Below are 27,967 nucleotides of genomic sequence, written 5' to 3'. Positions count from 1 at the left end.
AGAGCTAGGTGGTGAGGGACAGAGAGATGCTCGAGTGAAACCGGCCTAGACGTCAAGGGAGGACAGAGACCGACTCCCAGACATCAGGGAGGGCTGAGCACCTTTGCTTGGCTAACTGGAAGGGGTCAAAGAGCATCCTCCCTCTAAGCCCAATGCAGAGCACAGTGACTATTCCATCCTTAGCTCTCAGGAAATATTTGTGGGAAGAGTTGAAAATTATGGTAAACGGAATAAAGTGAAACAGGGGTGCTCTGGGAGCGAGAACACGGAGCAGGAGACTAAAAGCAGCGAACCCCAGGGAAGAACTCTGCAGAGATAAAGGAGCCGGAAGTGGCCCGGTGAAGGAGGTGGGTGTGTGGTGAGGGATGGAGGTCAAGGTGACAGACAGAGGGCTCAGAGTGTGCAAAGCTCACTCCAAACAAAGGGGGAGAGGAAGACTCGGGCTCCGGCCCATCACCAGGACGGGCAAGAACGGGTGTCTGTAAAGGGCCTGGAAGCGGCAGATGAGAGAGCACGGACCGGCCAGTTGCCCAGTGCCTGCCCAGCACAGCCAGTTTCCTCTCACACGCTCCTGGAGAGGGGTGACAGAGGAGAAGAGCGACTGAGGCGATCATGCGGGACACGTGCATTGGCTTGGGTGCACAGAATTCCCGACAGGATGTGGAGTTTCGGGACAGAAGTTGATGGTTTTTGTTGTACAGTGCGTTGTTTTTAGTCCTCCGTTATTTTTGGCCTCTCCATCAGCAGCTTCCTGCTCCCTAGGGATATCTTTCTCCCATCCTTCCTCCCACGCCCCTCCCCCGTGCCTTTCCCTGCCTCCCAACATTAATGATACCGGCGACCCTCCCCCTCTCCATTCTCCGCAACCAAAGCACCACCACACTCCAAGGGCAGCCGTCAGCGTCCCGCCGGACCCAAGGGTCTGCATTCGCGTGTCTTTTCTGGGAGTTGTGTAGGATAATTCTAACCTAGAACGTGAGACCCTCACTTTCTTGAGATAATCACCCCCAATAGCTCGGCCAGAGCCTCCTTCCCGGAGCCGTCTTCTGTGAAGTTACAGCTTTATGTCAGTTTTCTTCACTTGGGAGAAAAATATCACATGCGCATGCACACACACACAAAATCATGGTAAACCAAATCAAATGTTCTGTGGCTTATCTAGGAATAAAACAGGAAATATTATTGATATTTTGGATGAAAAAATCAATTTTGTGCTGTTGGTTTCCATCTGAACAAGATTCAAGTTTTATTATTATATTTTAATCACGGTCGGACCTGGTAACTTTGAGGTGAGTGAACGTCAAACAGGCTCTTTCATACAGAAGACATTTATTTACAATTTACAATCATAAATCAAGTTAGCAACAACCACAATAACTAGAATAAACAGATTAATGATTAATCAGGGTCAACTTCCCAACTGATAAGGCTTTGTAGAGTGCCAGCTCCTATTGCTTCTGCTCCTCGGGGCTTAGTCTGGTAATTCTGATTGCTTAATTTCTTCCTCTTCAGAACTGAGATTTCCTGCAGAAAAAAGAGAAAAAGGAATATATGCTTTGTATTGTCTTTTTTCTGTTTTTATTCTAAAACTCTTTCCTCACTACTGGTCCTGCATAATAAACAGTGCCCTAGACATTGAATGTTCATCGGGCAAAACAGGAATTGTACATCGAATCCTATGCAGACATTTCTAGATTGTCTTTTGATATATCAATACATTCTGCAAGAGATAGACTCAAAGCTAATGCTAAGGGAAAAAAAATTAGGTGAGAGTAAGCCCAGCCATTGTATTATATCAGCATGCAATGTCGAAATACAACCATCTTTGTGGAGTAAATGCATTATCATTTGTACCTTATATTCCTAAAAGGAAAGGGGGGAGGTTGCGAAGTCCTTACAAGATGCTATCATTCAATGTTTTATGAAATTTAGAATTCTTTGATTGTTAAACTCCGTAACCCTCAAAGATGATTGTGTCAAAGACAATATGGCAGAGTGTGCCTCAGATAGAAAGGGAAAATCGTGTCGCATAGACCTAGAATTAGGATGATAAACTCTTTTCCCACTAAGCCCACTGCTTTAAAGTTCACTCGTTTAGGGCAGAGTTTCCCAGCCTTGGTACTGGTGGCCGTCTTAGCCCAGATAATTCTTTGCTATGGGGGTTGTCTTTGAGCTTTATAGGAAGTTTAGCCATAGAACTGGCCTCTTCCCACTAGATGGCAGTAGCAATCCCATCACCCTCCTCACTGCCATCAAATGGATTCGGACTCTTAATGACCTTATTTTAAAAATAATAATGAATAATAATAATACTGATTGCCATGAGTTAATGCTGACCCACAGTGACCATGGACTCCAGGTGACCTCACAGTGGGTCTTCAGGGGCTTCTACATCCTGTAACCTGTCCCAGATGCCCTTGCTCCAGGGTACCTGGCATCCCGCCACCCCCTCCCTCACCGCTATGCTCACCATGTTCCATGTCATATCGGAACTCATCTCGGTTGTAGTCCTCCCTGATGCTGTCTCCGTCATCATCGCCAAGTCTTAAAGACTCCTCGCCCTCAGAAGCATCCATCTGCCCCAAGACATCCTCCCCAGCATCTCCTCCTGAAATACAACCAAAACAAATCAAACCCATGGCTGTGGAGTCCACGTTGACCCAGGCCAGTCCACCTTTTATCAGGCAGAACGAAGCTCAGTAGGGTTCTCTTGGCTGAACTCTACAAGACCAGACTGCCAGGCCCATCTTCTGTGGCGCCTCCCACCAACCTTCCGGTGAGGGGTCAGGGCAAAATGTTTGCACCTCCCCAAAACCCACTGCCGTTGAGTCTGTTCTGACTCATTGTGACCCTGCAGAGGATTTTCAAGATTGAGATCTTCATGGGAGCAGACAGCCTTGTCTTTCTCCTACCAGGAGCAGCTGGCAGGTTTGAACCACTGACTTTGTAGGTAGCAGCCCCGCGGCTAATCCACAGTGCCCTTGGACCTATGAAATATGTACAAACAAGGCCAACTCAGTGCCATTTAGGAGCTGATTCTAACTCATAAGGCAGGGTAGAACTGCCCCTGTGGGTTTATGACACTGTAACCCTTCAGCAGAAGGAGAAAGCCTCATCTGTGGTTAGCCGTCCGACACGTAGCATACACCACCACCAGGGAGGCAAAGCTGGGGAAATGGGTACCGGGCCAGCTGCGGGCACAAGCAGTGCTGCCAGTTCAGTGCCGGCTCTTCCCCCTCTGAGAAAAGCACTGTGTTTTCCCTGTGGGGGAACCCTGTCCCCAAACACCTGAGGGCCCCCAGCTGCAGCCTGGGCCTGGCTTGTTGCCCTGAGTGGTTCAGGGAGGTGCCTGGGTCCCACGCTGGTCTGAGAAATTAAAGTCCGCGGGTTTAGTGAGGATAGTGAGAAAGAGGAGACTTGTGCCCCAGATCCACAAGCTGAGGGCCATGGTCACCAACTGAACCGCAAGGAAGGCTGGGAGCCGAGCCAAGTGGAGCAGAGGATCCAAGACTCCACCCAGAGGCCTGGTGGAGACGTGCCTGGGGCTGTGTTCACCCTGAGCTTTGCTGCTAATGTAACGAATACAACCATCATCTCGTGTTCCAGAGGGATTCGGCTCACCTTGCCTTCCATGGAAAGATACCCACACCACCACCACCACCCTACCCAGTGCAAGGTTGCTAACGTGCCCTGGCACATGAATGCTCTTAAGAGAACATGATGATGAACATGGAGAATTGCTTTCAGCAATTGCTGTCAGCATCTGTGCCCACGGCCACGCTGTACCTGGTGACTCAAGCCCAACCCACGGATTCAAGGTGAGGCAAAGAATGTGCTATGCTCTGACATCCACATGGAGCTGCCGAGGTGGTGGAGAGCTGCATCTCTCTCTAACCAACCGTACTTTGCTCCCACTGCCCTGGGATTGTTACAATGGATGTGTTGATCCCCACGGTGCTCACTCCCTAAGAAACACCTTGCATGCCAATCTGCCCTGGTTTGTTCCCAGAGAGCCCCAAGAGGCACATACCGGTAGCCCCCCCAGCATCTTCCTGCCCAGGGGCCGTGTCTGCGGGCAGCGGCTCCTGGGGGATGCTCGGCGTCCACAGGGCCAATTCGGTGATTTTGGTAGCTTTCCACTTGGGAGTCATGGTGGTTGATGCTTCCTCCTCTTCCTCCTCTTCACCTCGGTCCTATCGGAAGTTTAAGAATGCAACCTCACTAACGTTTGCATCGATTCCGTCTGGGACGTGAGGAACAAAGGAGGGGGGAGCAGGTTTGGGGTTGGCATCTAGCACTTTTAGGACACTTATTCGGTACCTAGATCAATGGCCAGCTACACACAGGGTGAGGTCAGGGCTGAAATGGATCTTTCTTGCTACATCCCTGAAATAAGAACGTTCATTGGACCGGCGATGGTGACACTGACACTATGTGACAGGTTTGCATTGTCATCCCTGAGACTTCAAAATAAAAATGGTGCAACTGAGTCAATGCTGGCTCCTGGGACCCCACGTGTGACTGAGTAGAACGAGCTACTGTGGGGATTTCCTGCTGACACGGGGCACTCAGGACTATCATCTTTGCAAAGGCAGATAGCCAGGCCATTCTTCCACATGGTCTCCTGGTGCATTTGAACCACCGGCATTCAGTGAGTAACTAAGTGGGGACTGTGCGGGGTTTGCTCTGTCTATCACTCTCCAACTCGGGATTCCTGGTTCATCCTGACTTCAGCAGCAATGGTGAAATGAGGTGACTTGGTCCTAGCACTTTGCTCTATACAAACGCATGCAAATAAACATGGAAAACTCAAAAGCAAAATGACCCGAAAGTTCCCAAGAGTTGGCCTCACGGTTGGTAGCATGCCCCCTAAGCTCGCATGTGCATTAGAAGTTGAGCGGCCCTTTTGCCTGCGCACAAAGGAAACGGCAGCATGCTGCAGCTTACCAAGTCCGAGATGCGGTATTCCCCGTGCTGTTCACAGCCTACGTCAAACACATACTTCCCGTGGCCAATGGGCTGCAAGAAAAGAAACCAAAGGGTCCCTCGTCATGTCCACGAAAACACGAGACCACCATGCGAAACTGACCCAACGTCAAATAATTGGGGGGGCCCAACGTCGACCCCAAAGTGCTGAAGGACGGATACAAGCACAAAGTCCACGTCCTCATTGGGGAACCTGGTGGCACAATGGTTAAAGCACTCATCTACCACCCACAAGGTTGGGGGCTTGAACTCACTGGTCACTCCACAGGAGAAAAGAGCTGTCAATCTGCTCCCATCAAGATCACAGCCCAGGGGCCCTGCATTGCAATTGATTCAGCAATCCGCACACAACAGCAATAACAAGACAACAGCAACATGCCCCCTTGTGTTTGCCTTTGAAATAGTTAGCATTTTGTTTCTTTGTGAAAGTGGTGTGTTGATTACACAAGCACACTACCAATAGGTAAAGCAAGAAATCAAAAGAGAAATGACTCAAGGAAAAAATAACCAAAAACATATTGTTGAGAAAGAGGGAGTTCAGAACAGAGATCCAAAACCCTTCTGTAGACAATAGGACATCCCCTCACAGAAGGGTCACAAGGAAGGGATGAGTCACACGGGGTGCAGCAGCACACCGATGAAACACACACTGTTCCTCTGGTTCTTTGAGGCTTCCTCACCCCCCACTATCAAGACCCCAGTCTTGCCTTTCAGTCTGACTAGATTGGCGCATGCACACTGGTACAGATAAGAGCTCATGACACACGGCATCCAGGTCAGATAAATCCCTCAGGAACAGAAATGGGAGTAGCAATACCAGGAGGGTAAGGGGAAGTTGTGGAGAGGAGGGAAGGAAGGGGGAACCCATCGCAATGATCGACACATAATCCCCCACCCACCCCCTAAGGGGGGTGAACAACAGAAATGTTGGGGAGGGGAGACAGTGGTCCATGTAAGATATGAAAAGAATAATCATTAATAATTTATCAAGGGGTTTCGAGGGCAGGGAGAGGAGCTGATACCAAAGGCTCAAATAGAAAGTAAATATTTAGAAAATGATGGTGGCAACATATGTACAAATATGCTTGATACAGTTGATGTACGGAATGTTGTAAGAGCTGTAAGAACCCCAATAAAATGATTTTTTTTAAAAGAGAGACATGACAAATGTCATAAGAGTCAAGTTAAGAAGACAGCGCTTACCAGGATGTACGGCTGCAGTGAAAGCAGTACCAGAGGGAGACACCTGGGCACAAATGCCCACATGAGAGAGAACAGCTCAAAGGAACAGCTTAACTGCATCACAATGTCACAGAGGCTACACGAAGTAGCCAGGAACTGTGGGCAGAGGAGACGCCTGGAGCCCTGGATCTCCGAGAAAGGGCAGCGGAGAGCTCGGTACACACTGACGAGCAATCGTGGCGCAGAAGCCATAACGGTCATCAGTGATGCTCTGCCTCCCAGAACCGGCTGGTCCACCTGCACTGTTGGGCAAGCTCCCTGAGACCTACCCCTGAGCCTACTACTAGCTGAGCAACCCCTACCACATCTGAGAGAGGTGGGCACACCCTGGTTCTCCCCACCCTTCAGGTGAACCGGACAGTGAGGGCACTACACCTGGGGCAGGGCACCCAGCAGCTGGTTTTACACCTCTCTTTATGCGCACAAGGCAGCTGGGGCCGCCTGAGAAAGGTGTGGGGCAAGCAGGAACATGGCACCGCACAGGAGGGTGAGTTTAGCTAAGGGCGACTGAAACATCTCAAATTCCCCAGGACTGTCTCCCTGTTGCCTAAGCTGTAACCCACTCCCTAAGGCAGAGCTGGGACCACCCACATGGCACCCAGCTTGGCAGAGATTTTGACCTCCTGGCCTAGGACAAAAAGCAGTCCTTTGGCTGAATGTGCCATCTTTCCTTTGCTTTCCCCTCCCTCGTCCTGTTGTACTGATAAACTGCCAGCCCCACAGGAAAGAAGCCAACCCACACCTGGAGTGATGCTCACACTTCCTGAGGTCCCCAGAACGCAGGCTTGGACTGAGGGCTGGTGGGAAAAGAGCAGCTAACTAGACGGCTTGGTTTGGTTTTGATTTGTTTTTTCATGTGGCTCTCTTCTTCTGATGAGTTGGTAAACTAACAGCAGAGACATGTGACAGAAGAAGCAAGGTCAGGGTGGGGGAGAGGGTGACAGGGGGAACCGATCACAATGATTGACATATGTCCCCACTCAATCCCAGGGAAACAGACAGCAGAAAAGTGGGTCAAATGAGACAGCAGTTGATGTAGGACATGGGGGAAAAAGAATAATTTATAAATGATCAAGAGGGCAGGGGGAGAGAGTGAGAGGGGGTGGGGAAAATGAGGAGCTGATGCCAGGGGCTCAAGTAGAAAGAAAATGTTTCGGAAAAGATGATGAAACATATGTAAAGATGTGTTTGACAAAATGGATATATATATATATGGAACGTGATAAGAGCTGTAAGAACCCTTAATAAAATAAAATTAAAATTAAGAAAAAAACAAAAAAGCAAGGAATAATCATCTTTGACTCCACACAGCCCCCTGTAGATGAGAAAAGGCTACAGAGCTGACCTCACACACGGGCGAATACCATCCAACTGTGTGAAATCTCGGCGGGATTCTGACAAGCACCCGCTAGTGACCGAGACAGGGAGAGCAGCTGTTAATTCCACGCGTTTTGAGTGGGGGTTCGGGGGGCATTCCTGTCCGTGTGGTTGTTTCCAAGTTTATTTTATTATGTTCTTTAAAAATTTGCTGCTGCTGTCACGGCCGCTGCTGCCTCCTTTGGGGGCAGGAGGGGATATTGTTCCTTTTTATGGACCACTTGATGGACTCCACTGTCCCCGCATGACTCCACCACACCCCCGCCCTAACGGTTGCATCACAATGTCACAGAGGCAACAGTTAATCAAAGGCCACTGAAAAGCAGAAAGACTGGTACAACAAGTGATGCCCGGGCTTAAGGAAGAAATGCCTTGGGATGACCCAAAGAGCATTTGGAAAGTGATAGTCAGGCACTTCCAATGGCTGGAGGAAACGATTAAGGGAGCTATGGTGGGAAATTAATGAAGAATTATAAAAGAAAAGCACTCTAGAAGATTAATATTAAGATAATGGAACTAGACAACACTTTAAGATAGCAAAGCAATACAATGGAAGTAATGGAAGGCTAGATTGGTGAGCTTAAAGACAAATATTTCCATTCCAAACCACAAGAAGAACAATAAACAAAAGCCGCAACCAAAAAAAAATATGTCTGAAGGAAGCCTGAAAAGCATGTGGGACGCTGTCAGGAGGAACAACTTACTGTGTATACTCGGGTATAAGCCGGCCCCAATATAAGCTGAGGCACCCAATTTTACCACCCAACACTGGGGACATATATTGACTCGAGTATAAGCCTAGGGTGGGAAATACAGCTGCTACGGGTAAATTCCAAAATAAAACTAGATACCAATAAAGTTACATTAATTGAGGCTTCCATAGGTTAAATATTTTTGAGTATTTATTTCAAAGAAAAACAGTAAACTAGCTCTGTAAGTGAAAAGAGGGTCCACAAAAACAATATGGTATCAATAGTAACTTTAAACGTACAAAAACCTTAGCTCAATCAGCAACCAAGCTAAAACGCAAGAGTTAAAATCCTTCAACCCTGGATTCCTCTTCGTCAGCTGTCTGTCCAAGCGGAGCTTCAGCTTTAGCTGGTGTGAGGTTATCAGTGTAGACATTGTCATCCTCACTGAGTTCTCAGTCACTGTGTCGTTCTCATACACAGCGCTGTCTTCACTGCCATCCATAGCATGACTAACGCCACATTTCTTGAAGGCACGTTGCACCCTGCCCTCTGGAATCTCTTCCCAGGCATCACGAACCCACTTTACTATCAATTCTATGTCAGGCTTCATCAGATTTCCAACTTTGTCAGTCGGGCCTGACCAGATGACTTCCATTCATGCCACACCTTTTGCACACGGTCTTTGAAAGTTTATTTAAACACACAGATGTAAGCACGCCTGGAATACGGCCACAGGAACTTGAGAAGACTTTGCCAATTTTCTTATGTCATCAGATGTGTGGGCTCTGAACAGATCAAACTAGCAATGATGTTTTGTTTTTTTTTTCTTTAAGGCTAATCCTGGTTGTCCGTTCCAAATGTCTTCCAGCCATTTTTTTGTTCTGTCTTTATCCCTCCACCCTTTAATATATGCGCACACTATAATCTGGGGTGGGAATTTGGCCTTTTTAGGCAAGGTCTTTCTTTTAAAAATAATGACAGGCCACAGCTTAGTTCCGTTAGGCAAACATGACAGAACGGCTGTGGAGTGGTTTTTTTCATTTCCTGTGGTTGAGAAAAATAGCAGTTTTGTCTCCCAAACTTGCCACAGTTCTGCTGCTTGGAAGATCAAAGGCTATAGGTGTTTCTTCCATATTCCCAGTATCTCCCGGGTCATAGTTATGGATGCTTCTTAGTTTTTATGATGAATGAATGGAATGACCTCACTTTTTCATCAAGGTCTTTTGGAAACCTCTTCTGTCAAATCTTTGTGCCTTGCCACAAACATAGGGCAGACCTATTCATGAAGCGGGTACACCATCCTGCTGACGCAACAAAAGATTCAATGCCTGGTGCTTTATATTTGTCATCCTTAGCCATTTGTAGAGCACGTAAGCGAATTCCCATGCGTGTTACACAGTGACCATTGTGACGGCACTCCATAACCCACTTACGCAATTCAGTCTCTAGAGCCCCAGATGACGTCGTTAAACCAGGTCGAGCTTTTTTTGCTTTTGGAATCCTTTCAAAGTCAGCTTTCATTTTCTCCACTCCCTCACTTGATTTCGTCAGCACAAAATTCCCTGCTTGCAATACTGTGATTGCTTTCTAAGTTTGAAACCAGCTTCGTATGACCTGCATTTTTGTTTCGGGCCAGGATAGGAAGTATTGAGATCCATTTCTAACAGGATATTTTTTTTAAAAAGACTGAAAAAGAGATTGAATTCTCAAAATATACCATAAGCCCTACTCTTAAAAAATAAGCCCTGGTTATAGTTCTTAAAAGAGGTCAATTTACAGTAAAAACAGTGGTGTCCAGGCACCTATACATATAAACAAGTAAAATCAATTGGCAATAGTGTGCAGCAAGACAGACTTCACCAGGGAAAACAGATCTCCCCCATGAAAAGAATCGCACTCAAAAGACACCATGAGACGCAAAACATGCAGCTCACCAAGGGAGCTGACAGTAGTTCGGGGTTTGAGAGTTCGGTGTGATAATATTCCAGAATGGGATGACATGGCTGTGTTTGCACAGAGCAGCCTGTGTCAGGGCTCAGACTGTACTCGCTGTGTTACTGCATGTGCTGCGTTCCTGCCTGTGCACAACGCAGCTGGCAGCATAGTTTGATGCCTGGTGCAGGCTGATGCTATTCCAGAAGGTGATGACATGACTGCGTGCATAGAGCAGCCTGTGTCAGGGCTCCTAACGGACACGCTGAGTTGACTATGCACCGTGTTCTGGCACGCGGCCTCCCAGTGCTGCACCAGCTTGCTGACACATTCCCATTGGTACTCCATCCGTTCCTGGAGCCTTGTTCTTGACGAAGGCTTTCAGAGCAGCTTGAGCTTCTCCTACAATAGTGAAATGTCGACAAGCTATCTTTGGTACTGTGGCTTTCTGTACTCCTTCCATATTATTGGGGTGTTTCCTGCATCATTTGGTATTTTGCCCATGGGGCCTTTCAAAATTTCAACTCAAGACTTGAATTTCGCCTTGAATTCTTTCAGTTTAAGAGACAGTGAGCATTTTCTTCGCTCTCTCTTTGTGGGTGTCCAACTGTAGGTCTGCACATCTCATTATAATCATTCTCTTTCTCTTCCCGAGCTGCCCTGTAAAGTTTGCTGCTCGGCTTTTGTATTTTGTCATACTTGCATATGCTTTAACTACGCTACAATTAAGAACAAGTTGCTGCAACTAAGAGCAAGTTTCAGAATCGCTCCTGGCATCCATTTTGGTCTTTTCTTTCTGTCTTTTTAATGACCTTGTTGCTTTCTTCATGAATGATTGTCTTGATGTCCTCCCACAGCTCATCAGATCTCTCATTAGTGTTCAATACGGCAAATCTGTTCTTGAGATGTTCTTGAATTCAGGTGGGACAGGCGCAAGATGGTACTCTGGCTCTCATGGGCTTCCTTTAATTTTCTTCAATATTTGGGGAGAAAGATGGGCTTTCTACTCCCATAAAGAGTTACAGTCTCGGAAACTCACAGGGGCAGTTCTCCCCTGTCCTACAGGGTCTCTCTGAGTAGACCTTGACTCACTGGCAGTGAGTGAGAAAACTGCGGATGCGATCTATTTGGAAATAGGGTTTCTTCTATCTGGTTAAACATGGAGCCCTGGCGGCGTAGTGGGTCACACTCTGGGCTGCTAAGTACAAGATTGGAAGTTTGAATCCACCTGCTGATCTTCAAAAGAGAGATCAAGCGTTCCACTCCTGTAAGAGGTACAGTCTCAGAAACCCACAAAGCAGTTATGTGCTGTCCTGCAGCTTCCCTAAGAGTTGGATTTAACTGGATGGCAATGAGTTTGGGTATCCGTTTGGGGGTAATAAGATCATACTTGAGTCAGGTGGGTTTCAAATCTAATCACTTCTGAGTTTAATAAACTACAGGTTAGATACCAAAAAAGTATGTACATCCAGAGACTCTATGAGAGGGGGGTGGAGGAAGATAAACACTCTTGAAAAGTCACCTTCAAACTAAGGAGCCAAGGAATGCATGAGGTTACTGACAAGGAAGGAGTTGACTTAGAAGATCCTGCTTTGGACTCACTGCCTGCTGAACAGCAAGGAAATAAATTTCTGTCCATTAAAGCCACCCGCTTGTGGTACTTGTGCCATGGCACCCAGAGAAACTCCGACACGCCACCTGGGTAAACTGAGTAAACTCGCTGCCTCCTGGGGTTGCTACATAACCTTTCACGTTGCTGTTGTCATGTTGATACCTCACAGGTACGTTCTTAAGAAACCACAATGCTCAAGGCAAACAGGATTTACTAGTTCAGCTAAACTACTGTTTGCTTTTAATAACTTTTCAGGAGATACTTTTCGTTTAAGTTTTAAAAGTTATCTGACGGTAATCATTTTAGGGGTTCATCTAGAAAGTCTAGAGTCCGTAAGAATTTTACATTCTGTTATGCATTTCCCCCCCTTTGATCAAGAGTCTCCTATAGAACCCTTCATCCAAAAGCTCAGTAGTGGTAGCCTGACATCATCCAGTTCTTTCTTCGGGTTTCATGGCCAAGGAAACAGGTGTTGAAGGAGGCAATGGGCCACACATTCCATGTCCTCCCCTAGTCCTGGTTCTCCTTCTTTCTCTGTTGCTCCAGGTGGATAGAGACCAATTGCTGTGCCTTAGGTAGCCTCTTGAAAGCTTTTAATTTTTTAAAAGAATTTTATTGGCATATAATTCCCATATCTTACATTTTAATAGTTCTCTCATAATCAAAAGAGTTGTGTAAAAATATGGAACGCTTCCCGAATTTGCGTGTGATCCTTACAGAGGGCCCATGCTAATCTTCTCTGTGTCGTTCCAATTTTAGTAGACGTGCTGCCAAAGCAAGCCCCTCTTGAAAGCTTTTGAGACCCCCTAGCACTACGCAAAGGAGCCCTAGTGGTGTAGAGAGCAACAGCTGGTGTAGCAGAATGCTAACCACAAGGGCAGCAGTTCAAACCTAACAGCCATTTCGAATGAGAAAGATGAGGTTTTCTGCCCCTTTAAAGATTTACAGCCTCGGAAATCCACGGATGTAATTCTACTCTGCCCATAGGTTCTCACCGGGTTCGTAGGACTGCAGCCTTCAGTATGGATCGTAACTCAGTGCCAAGAAGACCAAAATCCTCACAACTGCACCGATAGGTAACATCATGCTAAATGAGGGAAGATGGAAGCTGTCAAGGATTCTGGCTTGTTTGGATCCACAGACCATGCTCCTGGTCTGAGAGCAAAAGACGCATTGCATCAGGTAAATGTGCTGCACAAGACTTCTTTAGACAATGAAGAGTAAGGAGGCTTCTAAGGTGTGCCTGACCCAGGCCATGGTATTCTGCAAGGCCTCATCTGCACGTGGGCGTTGGACACCGAGTAAGGAAGACCATAGAAGAAAAGATGCATTGGAATGGTGGTGCTGGAGAGGAATATTCAAAGTGCCACGAGCTGCTAAAAGGACAAGCCAATCTGTGTCGGAAGAAGCACGGCCAGAGCGCTCCTTGGAGGCAAGAGTGATGAAACTTCGTCTTACGTACTTTGGACATCCTGTCGGGAGAGACCAGTCCTGGAGAAGGACATCATGCTTGGTAAAGTGGAGGGGCAGCGAGAAAAAGGAACGCCGTCAAAGAGATGGGCTGACACAGTCGCTGCGTCAGTGGGCTCGGGCATGTGCACCATCGTGAGGATGGTGCAGGACCGTGCGCTTCCGCTCCATTGTGACCAGGGTCGCTGTGGGCTGGAGCCAGCCTGCTGGCACCAAACAGCATCGCAACATAGGCTCTCCATGAGTCAGACTCAGTCCGATGGCATGAGTTCGGTATTTGAATGTTGGCACTATAAAAAAGTACTAAATCTGTTATCAGGCCAATTAACTAGCATGTCCCATGAAACCATGACCTTAAACTGCCAAACAAAGCCACAAAATCCCTTGTGGTTCCTGTACTTAGCAGCCTTATTAATTCTTCTATATTCTTTTCTGTCACATTATCTTCCTGTCCTCCAGCTTCCCACCCTCAAAAATTAGATATGAATCTAGCTGGCAATTACATCTCTGTTATGCAGACGTGAGGAGGATGTGCTGTTTTCATGCAGGTGAAAAGTAGGATTTATGGTTCGGGAAAGGAGCCCTGGTGGTGTAGTGGTTACTGTTGGTAACCTCAAGGTCAGCAGTTCAAAACCGCCCGTCACTCCGACGGAGAAAGACAGGCTTTCTACTCCCTGAAAGGGTTACAGTCTTGGAAACCCACAGGGCAGTTCTACCCTGTCCTATGGGGTCACTAGGAGTTAGCATGCAATTGATAGCAGAGAATATGGGTTTGCTAGTTTGACATAAATTATGTGTAACTGAAAACTGAGTTGTAGGAGAGTCTGAAAAGATTCTGTTGGTCACCATGTCCACTTCTGTTCTTTGGTTCAGCAAGTTCTTCAGCGAGTTCCCTCTCAGCCCACGTATGCCCACGTGGTCTCAAACTAACTGCCATGAAGTGGATCCCAACTCACAACTACCTGACAAAGCCTGCCTCCTTTCTCCAGAGGAGAGTGGTTTCGAACCACTGCCTCTGCGGTTGGCAGCCCAGAGCATTAACCATGACACCACCAGGCCTCCTACCCAAGGGGCAGGTTTCAAACGACACAGAAATCACTGCATCACACTTGAACCCTGCACAGGAAGGACACGCAGTCACAACACCCTCCAGACAGCGGCCCCTGCAGGGGAAACCAACTCAAAACCTCGTCCACCATGCTTAATTTCGAGAAACATGAAGAGTGGTATCAGGCTGAGTCACCAAGAAGGCTACGATGCTCTCCTGTGTTATAATGAGGCGGCCACTGCCGAAGAACCACCGGATTCCTGAGACACAGGCCAAGCCCCTCTACTCTCCCTCCTCCAAACACCACCCCTTGGCGGACGTCAGAGCCAGAATCAGGCTTGTCCCTGGTGTTTGGAGCGGCAGGAGTGGTGGGTCTGTCCTCTCCCTGAGGGGAGGGGCCGTTGTGTGTCTCAGTCGCTCGGACTTACGTTTTTGTTCAAGAACTTTCCCTGGTATCTGTGGTTCAGGTGGATGAGCTCGGCCGCGCCCTCCTGCTGCCCGTTCACCCAGGTGCCGACGTACTTGCTGCCTGTCTCTGCGTACACGTAGGTGCCTTGCCCGTGCCTGGTTAAGACAAGGGGTATGCTGGCATCTTGTCCCACGGTAAGGAAAGCCCTTGAGGTTTGCAATATAGAAATATAACCCGAGGGTGGCCTGGGTTGAGGTTGGCCGCACAGACCCATGCGCTGGCTGTTTGGTTTCTGTGTCTGAGGATGCCTTGCACTCGGTCTGCCCGAGCTTGGAGCACCATGGACAGACAGACGTCCACCCAGAGGAGGAGCACTGCCTGTGGGTCAGAGTCAGTCTCCAAGCACCTGAGTGGGTCCCATGGGGCAGACGTGGAGCCATAGGGAGCCCTCGCCTCCCAGGGCCCCGGGTGCCAGACCCCACGTGCCCAGGGGCTGCCCCACGAAGCCCTCGGGCCACAGAAGGCCAGTGGCTTTTGTCGGGCTCTGTTCTTTGATAAGTGCGATCAAGCACATGTACGGGGGCGTGGCAGGGGGACGGACAAAACAAAAACGTGGGTGAAGGGAGACAGCGGTCGGTATAAGACATGAAAAATAATAATAATTTAGAAATTATTAAGGGTTCTTAAAGGGGGTGGGAGGAATGAGCTGATACCAAGGGCTCAAGTAGAAGAAAATGTTTTGAAAACAAGGATGACAACATATGTACAAATGTGCTTGACACCGTGAGTGTATGTATTGATTGTGATAAGAGCTGAAAGAACCCCCGATAAAATGATTTAAAGGGGGAAGGGCATTGCTAATTGCCATTGAGTCAACTCTGATGGACGGTGACTTGGTCTGTGACAGAGTAGAACAGGTCTCCGAGGGGTTTGAATGGCTGACATTTTCTTTTCTTTTAAAATCATTTTAGTGGGGGCGCCGACCACTCTCATCACAATGCATCCATCCATCCATCCATCCATTGTGTTGAGCACATCTGTATACTGGCTGGAAGGGTGGATATTTTCAGAAGTAGATTGCCAAGCCTCTCTTCCAAGGTGCCTCCAACCAAGTGCCAGCAGCCGAGCACGTGCACCGTTTGCACCCCAGCCCCAGGGGCTCCCCTAGAAGCGTAAATGCGGTCATTCGCACTCTCAGCACGCGGACACACGTACGCAGCTGAAGACAGAAACCAAACCTTTGGTGAGCGAGCCAGTCGCCTGTGTAGGTGTCGTTGTTGATGTAGTAGTACACGCCGTGGCCGTGTCTCTGGTCATCGGCCCACTCCCCTGAAAGGGACGACACAACACGGCCCTGAGACCAGAGCGCGTCCACAGACCAGGTCCGGGTGAGGGTGATGACAGAGGCAGTCTTGCCCTAAAGCTAGCGAAGCCTCGGATTCTGGGCCTAACAACGTGCTCACAGGAGTGAGGGTCTTGGAGTGGCCAGGAAGGGGTGAGGACATAGAGAAGCGAGTGCTGGGTCAGGACTCACCTGATACAGGTCAGATGAGGTGTGTAGGGGCGGGACCACATCTCCTGTGTGGACTGGCAGCAAGTTTCCAAGGCTGGTCAGAAGCAGAGCCAGAATCCAAATCCAAACTTGCCTGGGCCAATCTAGTGCCATGGCCTCGACCCATCACTCCCTTACCCGCCTGTGTTTAGTGATGCCGGACCAGGGCTCCGGTCCCTCAACTCCAAGGTTGGACAGGCTGTCCTTAGTCACGGGCCAGCACTACAATCTATTTCCCACCCAGTGCCCACACATTTCTGCAGTCCAGTTGCCCCGGCGGCCCCACCGACACACTACCTCCATGTTCCCGAAGGATGGCATACCTCTGTCACCCTGCGCCTCTGCTGGAGCCTACCCGCTCCCCACCCAGGTAAACGCTAATGTCTTGCTGACGCGATGCGGAGGACGAACACTGGCAAGGATATCATGAGATGCATAACATCCTGTAGAGCTGAGGACAAGGTACAAAGCCATTTGCTGAAAATGCTATCTTGATCCGGTTAGGGGACCCTGGCTGAAAGGTACTCAATCTGCTCCCTGAGCGGCAATAAGCCTTCTCTCCACCCACAGCTCTTATCAGATTTTCACCCTCCTGGGACACTGGGCACCCATCCGAATCACCCTGGGCCAGGCACCCAATGACTAGGGATAGCCACTACTTCCCTCCTTGTTGCTATTAGGTGCTGTCATGTCAGTTTCAACTCACAGTGACCCGATGTATGACAGAGGGAAACCCTGCCCGGGCCTGCTCCACCTTCACAATTGTCCTGATGCGCGATCCCATTGCTGCAGCCACTGTGTCAGTCCCTATCGTCAAGGGTCTTCCTTTGTTTTTATTTCGTTCACTGACCCTCTACTTTACCAGACATGATGGCCTGTTCCAGGCACTGGTCTTTCCTGATCACATATCCACAGACGGCCCTTTGGCCCGTAGAATGATTCAGAATGCCCAATCCCCAGGAAGCCCACAAGACCTGCATAACCCCAGCCAAAATGCCCTCCATGAGCCTAGACTTACAAGGCCAGTTTGCTGGGGCAGACCCCTGTGTGGCTCTGCATGATGGCATTCTGTGCCTTCCTGCCGCTGGGACTGCGTGGGCAGCAAACCTAGTGCCTTCCCCCTAGAGACTCCTCTCTCCTGCGCCTCACCTGACTTCGTTAGAGAAGGTAAACTAGGTGACGGATGGGTGAATCCAAAGAGCCTGTAAGATTAAGCCCTGAACTAGAAAACGCAAAGGGACCTCAAATCATACACTTCACATGTGAAGGAAACTTAATGGCCATTTTCACAAATTTAACAAGTCTCCTAAACATGTACACGACGTTATGAACAGCAAGTTAAGCTGAAAAACACTTTTTGAAATGATGAACAATTAAAAAAAAAGTTTTCTCCATCTGTTGAGCAGAAGAAAAATGAATCACCTTCCTGTTCTATTTGTTGTTGTTATATGCCGTCTAATCTCTTTCAATTCATCACAACCCAACACAATAGAGCAGAACTTCCCCCTACACACACACACACACACACACACACACACACACACACCATCAGGTTAATGCATTGGGATGCTAACTGCAAGGTCAGTAGTTCAAAACCACCAGCGACTTCTTAGGAGAACGAAGAGGCTTTCTAATCCCATTAAGTTACAGTCTCAGATACCCACAGGGCCCGTTCTCCCCAGTCCAATACGATCACTGTGAATTAGAATTGACTCATGGACATTGAGTGTGGTTTTTTGGAATCTTTACAAACAGATCAAGAGGTCTTTGTCCCATGGAGCCAACTGCCTGGGTTCAAACTGCCAGCCTTGAGGTTTCAAGGTCAGCACTTCATCATATCATCATGGCTATAACCAGGGCTACAGATGAGTGCTGTAAAATCATTGTTGTCATGTACTGATATGTTCTAAGAGTATTTATTAGCTTAAAAGTGGGGGGGGAGATATTCTAGATGCGTGACAGATATTAATAAGGCTCAGGTTACTACCTTGGATTTTGTGCTATTTATGATATTTATAATGTTTTAGTTTATTCTTATTTCTTTTCTCGTTACAAATTTAAAAGTCACTTTATGTCAAGTTTATATCTTTTTTTTCTTTCCTAAAGAGGAAACTTGGATAAGCCCCTATTCTACCTTACAAATCTGGCTAGACCAGAGGATGTACAATGGTATGGGTAGGAACTGGAAACACAGAGAATCCAAGATGGATGATCCCTTCAGGACCAGTGGTGAGAGTGTCAATAGTGGAAGGGTGGAGGGAGGATGGGTTGGAAAGGGGGAACCGATTACAAGGATCTACATATAACCTCCTCCCTGGGGAATGGACAACAGAAAAGTGGCGTGAAGGGAGATGTTGGACAGTGTAAGATATGACAAAATAATTTATAAATTATCAATGGTTTATGAGGGAGGGGGGAACGGGGAAGGAAGGGGAAAAATGAGGAGCTGAAGCCAGGGGCTTAGGTTGAGAGCAAATGTTTTGAGAATGATGAGGGCAATGAATGTACAAATGTGCTTTACACAACTGATGTATGTATGGATTATGATATAAGTTGTATGAGCCCCCAATAAAATGATTAAAATTAAAAATACTTGTATAAGCTTCAGGCTTATTTAAAAAAAAAACCAGCTCCACTTCTATAAAAAGAACACAGAATATGCTAAATGAAATGTTAATGAGCCGAGCAGTATGTGTTTACATGAATAAACACCAGCATTTATATACAAAAGGAAATTTCTCCATATTTGCCAAAATCAAAACAACATTTATTCAGCTCCCATGACGTCCTGAGCATTCTGTGAAGTATCTATACATAAAACCGAAGCCAAGCCCACTCTCACCAAGGCTGCTCCAATTCAAAGTGACCCTGCAGGATGGAGTAGAGCTGCCCCCTGGGGTTTCTGAGGCTGCAGATCTCTACAGAAGCAGGCTGTTCTCTCTCTCTCTCTCTCTCTCTCTCTCTCTCTCTCTCTCTCTCTCTCTCTCTCTCTCTCTCTCTTCTGTGGAACAGTAGGCAGATTCAAACCACCAACCTTTTGGTTAGCAGCTGAGTGCTTAACCCACCGTGCCACCTGCGCTCCTCTACTTAGACTTAGAGTTGTAGGGTAATTACGCATGTCCTCCAGTAGCCTGCACTCCGCTGGAAGGGTAGTGAGACATGGATAATTAGCAAAGGACAATGAACGGTCCCATGCAGGAATACACTGTGTGGTTCACAAAGTGAATCATAGTTCAGAAGAAAAAAAGGAAAGTCTATAAAAAGATTCTACTCTGAGTCATGGAGTTGCTATGAGTTAGAAGTCACTCGCTGGAAACAGGTCATGGCTGGTGGGCAGATGTGTAAATAGTGCCTGGTGGTCAGGCAGAGATAGAGACTGGTAGAGCCCCAGGACTAAGGCTGCTAGGCAGCCTCCAGGTCTAGAACTGAACTCACCCCATGGCTCAATTTTCAGCCAAACAACTGACAAATCTAGAAAAGGAACAAGAACACTCGTGAGGTGAGCACACTTTAAATCATCAAGAGGGCAAAGTTCAGACGGGTTAGGAAAGGAGGAAAGGAAGCAGGAAACGCCGGGAGGAAGTGGGGCAGGTGGGGACAGTCCATTGAGGGACTGCAGTCAACAAGCACAATGTGTATGGATTATTGAGTGTAAAGCTGGGGACCTGCTCAGTAAACCTTTGTCCAATTTACAATAAATTTGCTTGCTTGCTTTAAATCAAACTGGGGGGGCGGGGGGATGTCGAGCAGGTGGTCTCCTGCTCAGAAAACTTGTTAGCTTTCTGCTCAGTAGATCCCAGGGCCGCCGCAGCAAACCCTGCACAACTGAGGAAGGTGATTCTGAGACTGGCCACTTCCTGGAGCAGGGCATTAACGGTCACCAGGCAGGTTGCCTTTTTTTGAAGTGGATGGCTTTTCCTATATTTTATTCTCTTGTTTCAAATCTGGATTTCACTTTTTTTTCTTTAAGTATTATTCAACTCTTCCTAACTCTGCTATCTCCCCAGGATCAGGCCCGCTTCCCTGGTTCCTCATTGGAGTTGGATGAAACTTTGAGTCGCATGGGGTGTATGGAGGGGGCGGTGAGGGGTTGGAAATAAGGAAGGAGTCATCCTCCTGAGAAGTACAATTGGCCCGGAAGGAAGAGTGGCTGAGTCAGGAAGAGCCACTGACAAGAAGACCTCCTGGGTCTCAAGAACCCATGTGCTGGCCAGAAGAGGTGTGGTACAGAAATGGCACGTTGCAGAAGGAATGTCAAAGACACCCACGGTACAAACCAGTTGTCATCAAATTAATTCCCCCTTGTGTGTCTGACGTGAACTAGATTCTACTAGGTTTGAGGAAGCTGCTTTTTGGGAGAAGTACATCACCCGATCTTTCTTCTGAGAGGCCTCTGAGTGAAGCCGACCCTCCAGACTTCTTCTTTTTTTTTTTTTAGCAGCCATGCACACTAACCATTTGCTAGACAAATGGTACCCAAAACCCCTGTGCCATCAACTCAATTCCAACTCTCTGAAGTCGTGGTCCCACCACCTGCCAGGTGTGTTCTCCCCAGGCCTTGTCCCTGCAAGCTGACTCACTGGAGAGAAAGTGCTGGCCACAGAGACGGCCCTGTTTCCCATAGTGGACTAATGAACTAAACGGCAGCCTGCTTTCTCTGTCCAGCCCCTAAGTCTGAAAACACAATTTGTGTTCGTTAGCTGACTGGCTACTCCAGAGAACTTAAAGCCATTTCTTGTATTTCAGTATCCACAGACAAGCCTGATTCCCCTATGAAAAATATATATTGTTCATTATTTATATTTTATTATATATATATTACAATGGGGAAAAAAGATTCCGCATACTATGTTACCTTCATATCGTGATCCATCCGGGTATATAAAAGTGCCTTGGCCGTGCTTTTTGTTCTTAAAATATTCTCCAATGTAGCGAGCACCATTCTTAAATTTGTAGATTCCCTGAAACGCATGGAGCATGTATTTCCTGCGGTTCCTGAATGTCTACTCGCTCATAGGCTCCACCCAGCTCTACAGGAAACCCTCTGCTCCGGCCACCGTGCTTACCTGGCCGTGCCTTTTGCCGAATTCATACCTCCCTTCGTAGGTGTCCCCGTTGGGCAGTCTGGCTCTCCCCTGCCCGTGCCGCTCACCCGCTTCATTCCGCTCCCCTTCATACTCCTGGGGAGAGACACTGAGATGGTGACAGCCCCACTGCTTCAGCGCGCACCCCGGGTGCCACGTGCTCCATAAACGCATGTGAATGATGCTCGCGGGCAAAGGATACCAGGGACTGTAGAAGTACAGCCAGAATGCTTCTGAGAAGTGAGCATGGAGTGACTCTGTCTCGTGTTCTTTGGGCATGTCATCCGGAGGGGTCAGTCCCTGGAAAAGGGATGTATTGCTTGGCAAGGTAGAGAGGCAGCAAAGAAAAGAGGAAGACCCTGGAGGAGGTGGACTGACGCAGCGGCTGGAACACGGCAACAATTGTGAGGATGGGGCAAACCAGAGCAGTGTTTCATTGGCTGGCGCGTCTGGCTGCAATGCGTCAGAACCAATCTGACAGCACATAACAACAACACACTACTGAGCCCACACATTTCTGCGCCGTGTACAACTTTCCTGGGGAAGTGGGTGGCCAAGCCCGGCAGGTAAAACATTGGTCCAAAGTCCCACAACTTGGCGGCTGGCCAGGGCGGCAGCCACCCTCCTTCCTAGCACCCGAGTGCACAAGTTGTAATGATAATCCTCTACACTACAAGCAAAATCAACCAATCTGAAGATTACTAGGTACTTCAAAGAAGGTTCTTAATAGCAGTGGTTCTCAATCTTCTTAATGCCCCGGCCCTTTAATAAAGTTCCTCGTGTTGTGGTGACACCCCCCCCCCCCCCCCGCCGTAAAATTATTTTCATTGCTACTTTGTAACTGCAATTTTGCTACTGAAATGAATCGTCATGTAAACATCTGATATGCAGGGTGTATTTTCATTGTTACAAATTGAGCATAATAAGAGCATAGTGATTCATCACAAAAATGATATATCATTACCTATTGTGAAATATTTCTAATTTCAAATTAATGAAATTTTGTCTTGAAGCATGGTGTAGCAGCACTTCAGAAGAAAGGCCTGGCCGTCTACTAAAAAGCCACCCATGGAGTCCTATGGAGTATAAGGCTGTTCTGACACAGGGTAGATTGCCTGCCATGAGCTAGGGGTGGCTACGGAGTAAAAAAGTGGATAGTAGCCGGTGCTGGTGGCTCAGTAGTAGAATCTTCACCTTCCATGTGGTAGACCTGTGTTCGAAGCTCAGCCAATCCCCCACATGCACAACCAGTCCATATCCCTCAGTGGAAGCTTTCCTGTTGAATGGGTCTCAGAAAAACCTACAAATTAAGACAGACTGAAAATAAAAGGCCAGGCTATTGACTTGTGAGTCAGCCAGCAAAGACCTGACTATGCACTTCTGAGAATTAGCCAGGGGAACGCATGTGGATCACAATGACCTGATCTGCAAGTAATCGTGGGAGTGATGTGGGATCCAGCAGGCTTCACCATGAGACGGTAAGTCTCAAGGGCAGTAATAAGAGTAACGTATATATGACTATCGTCGCCAGGCTTGTGGATTCCCTGAAGATGGTGGGGTTCTCACTCTCCATAAGCACCCAGGTAATTCTCAATGGACACGGGAGCCGGGTCGCATTGGGAAGATAGACCCCCGAACTCCAGACCGAGGACTCCCGAGCTGCAGTGGGGATCCAAGTGTCTCTTTGTACTCCCCCAGTTTCTCTGTGCCATTTAGAAAAAAAATCCTCTTTGATGTCAGGCTCCGCACACATCTCGTGTATACAATCCCACTCTCCCCAAAGACACCCAGTTGGTAGTGATGGTGCATGGTTTCACCGATACGCCTTATGCCTGCATTCTTGGCTGGATGGCAGAACCTATGAGAGCTTCCAAGGTCCCCGTACCAGCAATATGTTCTCCACACATGGCAGGGGAAGGACGGGGCTCCCAGAGCAGCAGGGAGCACAGACAGAGGACAGCTGCAGCCAGGTAGCCCAAGAGGACACAGAGGTCTCCAGAAGGCTCCGTGCAGATCTGGAGAGGCAGCGGTCAGCTAGAGCTGCCCACACAGTGCAGGCTTCCTGGGAGAGAGGATTCGTGGAGGAAGAGCACGGGGCACTTTGGGAAGGAAGTGGCTCAAGAAGAGCTCCCTGCCATCAAGTCACTACTCACTCGCAGCGACCCTATAAGACAGAGTACAACAGCCTTGTGAGTTTCCAAGACTGTCACTCTTCACAGGAGTAGAAAGCCTCGTCTTGCTCCCTCTGAACACCTGGTGGTTTCAAACTGCTGGCCTTTGGGTTAGGAGCCCAATGCGCAGCCACTGTGCCGCCAGCACTTCAAGGAGAGGGCCAATTCGATTTGAAGCTGGAGGAGGAAACCAGGGTGGTTCCCTCCAACATAAAGGATCAGGAAGGAGGATAGTTCTGGGCTGTGAGAAGCCATCACAGAGCCTCAACAATACCCAAGTGGCAGTGTTTGGAGCAGTGATATGGGTCTGGATTCTGGAGAGAGGGATAGTGGATAGAAAGACAAGAGAGTTATCCATCCATAAAGGGAAGCAAAAGCCATTCGCAAGCAGAGTGTGCTTGATCGTTGTAAGATGCCCTTCACTGTCCTGGGTCAGCCTGGCTCATCACGCTGGCCCTCTTGTGTGGGTCCAGCTGCAGACTCCTGGCTGGCCTGGAAGCTACAGAATGCCAGCTCTGCCCAAGACACACTACTGAACACAGGGACCCCCAGAACGTGCTGCTGCTTGCCATCGCGTCGAGTCTGCCTCCCGGTGACCCTGCGAGAGCCAAGGAGCAGTGCTCCTGGGATTCTCACAGGCGTGGCCTTCCGGGAGGAGGCACCTCAGCTTGGGAGCAAACTCTCTCCCTTTGGGCGAGTCATCGAGCACTCAGCCAGGTATGCCATTCAGGGGCTCGGGTCTCTACACACTGCACTGACTACATTCATGCAGCTGATGTTCAAACCCCACACTCCGGCCTTGGGTCCACTGAGAAGCAGAAGGAATTGGGTGCCTGCCCTCCTACAGAGATGAGTCTCAAATACCCGAGCAGTAAGTAAGTTTAAAAATAAGCCAGTTACAAAAGGACAACTATTGTATCCTTCCACTTATACGAAATGTCTAGAAGAGGCCAGTAAATGCCCACCCAAGTTCACTGGTGGTTACCAAGAGGCGGGGTGGGGGTGGGCAGGAGAGGGAGAGAGGACTGGCTGCTTTGGGAGCCCTGAGCTCCTGTTAAGGGTGATGGGGACTTTTGACAACAGGTAACAGTGGTGATAAGCACAATTCATCCCATGAGCTGTACATGGGAAAATTGCTGCCATGGCAACGGTTTTGTGACATGGACTCCAGCCGCACCTGACAAACAAATCCAAGCATCCTCGAGGAAGAAAAACAGACGTAGGAAGCCCTATGTCCTACCTTAGAGAAAGTGGCCCACAAGGAACAGCTCAGCCCCTCAGAGGGAACTGAAGAAGCATACGGATTCTAGACCGCAGGAATCGTTCTGATAGTGACAGGTTCCGCAGAAGCAAGGACGGTGAGGTGCACTCTGGACATGTCGTCAGGAGGGGCCAGTCCCTGGGAAGGGACATCAAGCTGCGTCAAGGAGGAAGACCCTTAGGGAGATGGGCTGACAGGAGCTGCAACAGTTGGGTAAAGGAGGAGGACACCGAGCTGGGTAAAGGGAGATGGACTGACAGTAGGCAACAGTTGCTGGGGACAGCCCAGGCCGTGGCAGTGTTTCACTGTACTGTGTACGGGGAGGCTGTGGGTCGGATCAATAGCTCGGCAAGAGCAAAGGACCTCTCAGCGCCTCTTGGAGGCTGCCACCGGGTGCGTTTCCTTCCCCCTCTTAGTCCTGGGGAGCCCCGACCTCAGATGCAACAATGACTGATTCAAGGGCAGTGTGACAGCTGGGGCTCGGGGACCCAGAAATCCCAAAGAAAGTACCTGAGAGTGGAAGTGGAGGTGGCGGTGGGGTGGAGGTGGGGTTGGAGTCGAGAATAGGTAGTGGAGGGGTGGAAGTGGGGGGGAGGGGGAGTTTCGGAAATCTTTGACCTTGGAAACTTTGCCTTTGGAAGAGGAAGGGCACCGGCCACGTGGGAGGAAGAGATGTGGTAACTGAAGGTTTCATCTTGCACAACCACTTCCAAGAAGCAGCGCCTGGTGAAGCTAGCGCGGTCCTCCCCGCTGGCTGGGCTGGCTGGGGAGGGTGGCTCTGGTCCTCTGGCCTCCGGCCCTCCCCTCCTGACTTCCGAGCATCTCCTCCCCCCCCCCCCCCCAGAGCTCTCACCCCAAGATCATTCTCTCCCTCCTCCTCCAACTCCTCCGAGCCCAGATCCGACATGGCCTCGCCCCGGCCTGGGTCCCCGCCGACGCCGCTGCAGCCAAGGTGTCCCTTCCCCTCGGGAACCGACGGTAAGCGGGGACGCGTCCAGCGTTGCCTAGGCGAGCTAGCCCGCCCCGCCTCCCTCGCGTTCTGGGCGGGAAGAGGCGTGGCTAAAGGCGCGGGGCGGGACTAGTGAGAACCAAGGCTGTTGTCATGGCAACGTGACGGCCAGGCGCGGGGAGGAATCTGTGGCAGCCGCAGGCTACAGCTCGTGCAGAGGAAAGGCCAATCCGCCAATCGCCGCCGAGAGAGGGCGTGGCGGGTCAGGGGTTGGACCCCGAGTGGGTCCAGGAGCGAGCGGCCAGCGAGCTCGGAGCCTCTCTAACCCGCACTGGCGGCGCTGGTCACTAGGGCCCTTAGAGGCCACCTTTAGAACTGTGCCCCGGTTGTTACGGAGAGTGCACTGGCACTGCCCACGTCCGACGTCCTCCCCTCGGTCCGCGGGTCCCTGAGGGTTTGGCCTGCGCCTTCTAACTTTTCTGGGTTCCTTGACCCTTTGGTATTGGCGATCCAGGGCTGGGGCCCCAGTATCTCTTGTTTGCAAACAGCTCCGCCACTCTAGAGGAACCAGATCTGGTGTCTTGTGGATGCGTGTCCACACGGACGTCTGCCGAATCTGGCATCTCTTCCCAACAAAGTGACTGTGGACCACCTTGGGGTCTTCTAGGGGCCTCAGACTTGGGTATCCCAAACGGATCCCCATCCCTTCGCGTTTCCTTTACACACATACACACACGCACACACGCATGATCACCCATTTTCCCATTTGTCATTGGACCCCCTTCATCACCACCCCCTTGGCTTCCTTTTCCCTCAGCCCCACAGTCCAGTCGCCTGACACTCCTGCCCAAGGATCTCCTGCTCTCCTTTCCATCTGTCATCACCCCAGGATGAGTCCTTCCTACTCCCACTCCCACGTCTAAAGTCAGCTCTAGAAATCACCTCCCACGGAACCTCTAGGCCTACGCCTCGAGCTTTCTTAGGCACCCTGCAGCCCTCCTCGAAGACCACTGTATGAAAACATGTAGCAGAACTCAAAGCTCCCTGTTAGTCCGGGTTGACTAGAAAAACAAATCCAGAAGCACTCATATGTGTAATAGAGAACTTTATATCAAAGAGTAATTGTATATTAAGATAACATTCCAGCCCAGTCTAGATCAAGTCCATAAGTCCAATATTAGCCCATATGTCTGATCTCAATCTATAAATTCCTCTTCAGACTCACGCAACACACGCAATGACGCTGAATGCAGGAAGATCCCAGGCCAGTGGGTGGAAAGTCTTGTGGATCCAGTGGTATTGTAAGCATCTCAGCCCTGGCAGGGATCTCCACATGGCTCCTCCAGCTCCAGGGCTCTATTTCCATCAGTGTAGCGCCATGAGTCTTGTCAGCAGGAATACCAAGCTGAGAGTGTGTGTCTCACCTCCAGGGGGGAAGACAGGAGTTCCCAGAATCCTCAGAAGGTCATGTGCACACAGAGGCATTATTGACTACAACCTAATTGACAGGATAGACTCCACCCCTTACTCAAGTTGACAGGAGATTATATAACTGCCACACTCACCATGAGAACACCACCATCTTCATCTTGTTCTACCGGAAATCACATTCATCACTCATGGGGGAAAGGCAGAGATTTGATAGTCATACAACATGGAGATACGGGTGCATCAGATCAGCAGATGCTCCCACAGGAGTGAGATGGGAACTTCATCTGTGAGTCAAGTCAAGGTCAGGGGGGAACATCTAGATTTCTACAGAAGCATTTGCATTTCTGTTGGGTAAATGGGGAGGAGCCATCCCAGGGGAGCATCAGCCCTCTACTACATTCTTGGTTAGAGACTTTTTCACTCACCCTTGGTGACCCACCCATGTGCTCTGCACTATGGTGACCTTTCAGGGAATATGGCATCCCTCATAGGCCACATCAGAAAGACTCGATGTGGACACTCCATTAAATAAATGGACCAAAAAAACCTCAAACTCACTGCCATGAGTCAATACTCACCCCACCCCCTAACCCCCCCACACACACCTTCTGCCCGTGGTTTCTGAAACTATAACTGTTTAGAGGAGTAGAAAGCCCAGTCTTTATACAGCAGAGATAGAGGTGGTTTCTACCTGCTGACCATGAAGATCGAAGCCCAACGTGTAACCATTACTAAGCTCTACCTCAAAATA

At 49.1% G+C, this 27,967-nt stretch overlaps 1 protein-coding gene and 1 non-coding gene across 2 annotated transcripts; both read right to left on the bottom strand.

Annotated features, from left to right (window-relative positions):
• Window positions 1-1,406: 1,406 nt before the first annotated feature.
• Window positions 1,407-25,743, bottom strand: RSPH1 (radial spoke head component 1). The gene is made up of 9 exons (XM_075542905.1): window positions 25,690-25,743; window positions 21,387-21,500; window positions 21,176-21,281; window positions 16,007-16,097; window positions 14,788-14,923; window positions 4,948-5,019; window positions 4,031-4,193; window positions 2,471-2,608; window positions 1,407-1,524 (listed from the first exon to the last, which is right to left on the bottom strand). Exons 1-9 carry the CDS (start codon window positions 25,741-25,743, stop codon window positions 1,472-1,474), a joined length of 927 nt encoding a protein of 308 aa, XP_075399020.1. The 3' UTR covers window positions 1,407-1,471.
• LOC142441979 (U6 spliceosomal RNA) lies at window positions 12,518-12,620 on the bottom strand. Its single transcript, XR_012783252.1, has one exon. It is a non-coding gene; the product is annotated as a U6 spliceosomal RNA (small nuclear RNA).
• Window positions 25,744-27,967: the final 2,224 nt, after the last annotated feature.

Source organism: Tenrec ecaudatus, chromosome 2 (assembly GCF_050624435.1).
Source record: "Tenrec ecaudatus isolate mTenEca1 chromosome 2, mTenEca1.hap1, whole genome shotgun sequence".
Classification (NCBI taxonomy): domain Eukaryota; kingdom Metazoa; phylum Chordata; class Mammalia; order Afrosoricida; family Tenrecidae; genus Tenrec; species Tenrec ecaudatus.
The sequence above is the reverse complement of the archived record's forward strand: the minus strand, read 5'-3'. Positions and strand labels throughout refer to the sequence as shown.

Coding starts and splice junctions, on each gene's coding strand:
- RSPH1 (XM_075542905.1), bottom strand. CDS start 25,743: ATGTCGGATCTGGGCTCGGAGGAGTTGGAGGAGGAGGGAGAGAATGAT. Junction 16,098..21,175: donor GGATGGATCACGATATGAAG/GTAACATAGTAT, acceptor CGTCCCTTTCAG/GGGAGTGGGCCGATGACCAG. Junction 2,609..4,030: donor AGATGCTGGGGGGGCTACCG/GTATGTGCCTCT, acceptor GTTGTATTTCAG/GAGGAGATGCTGGGGAGGAT.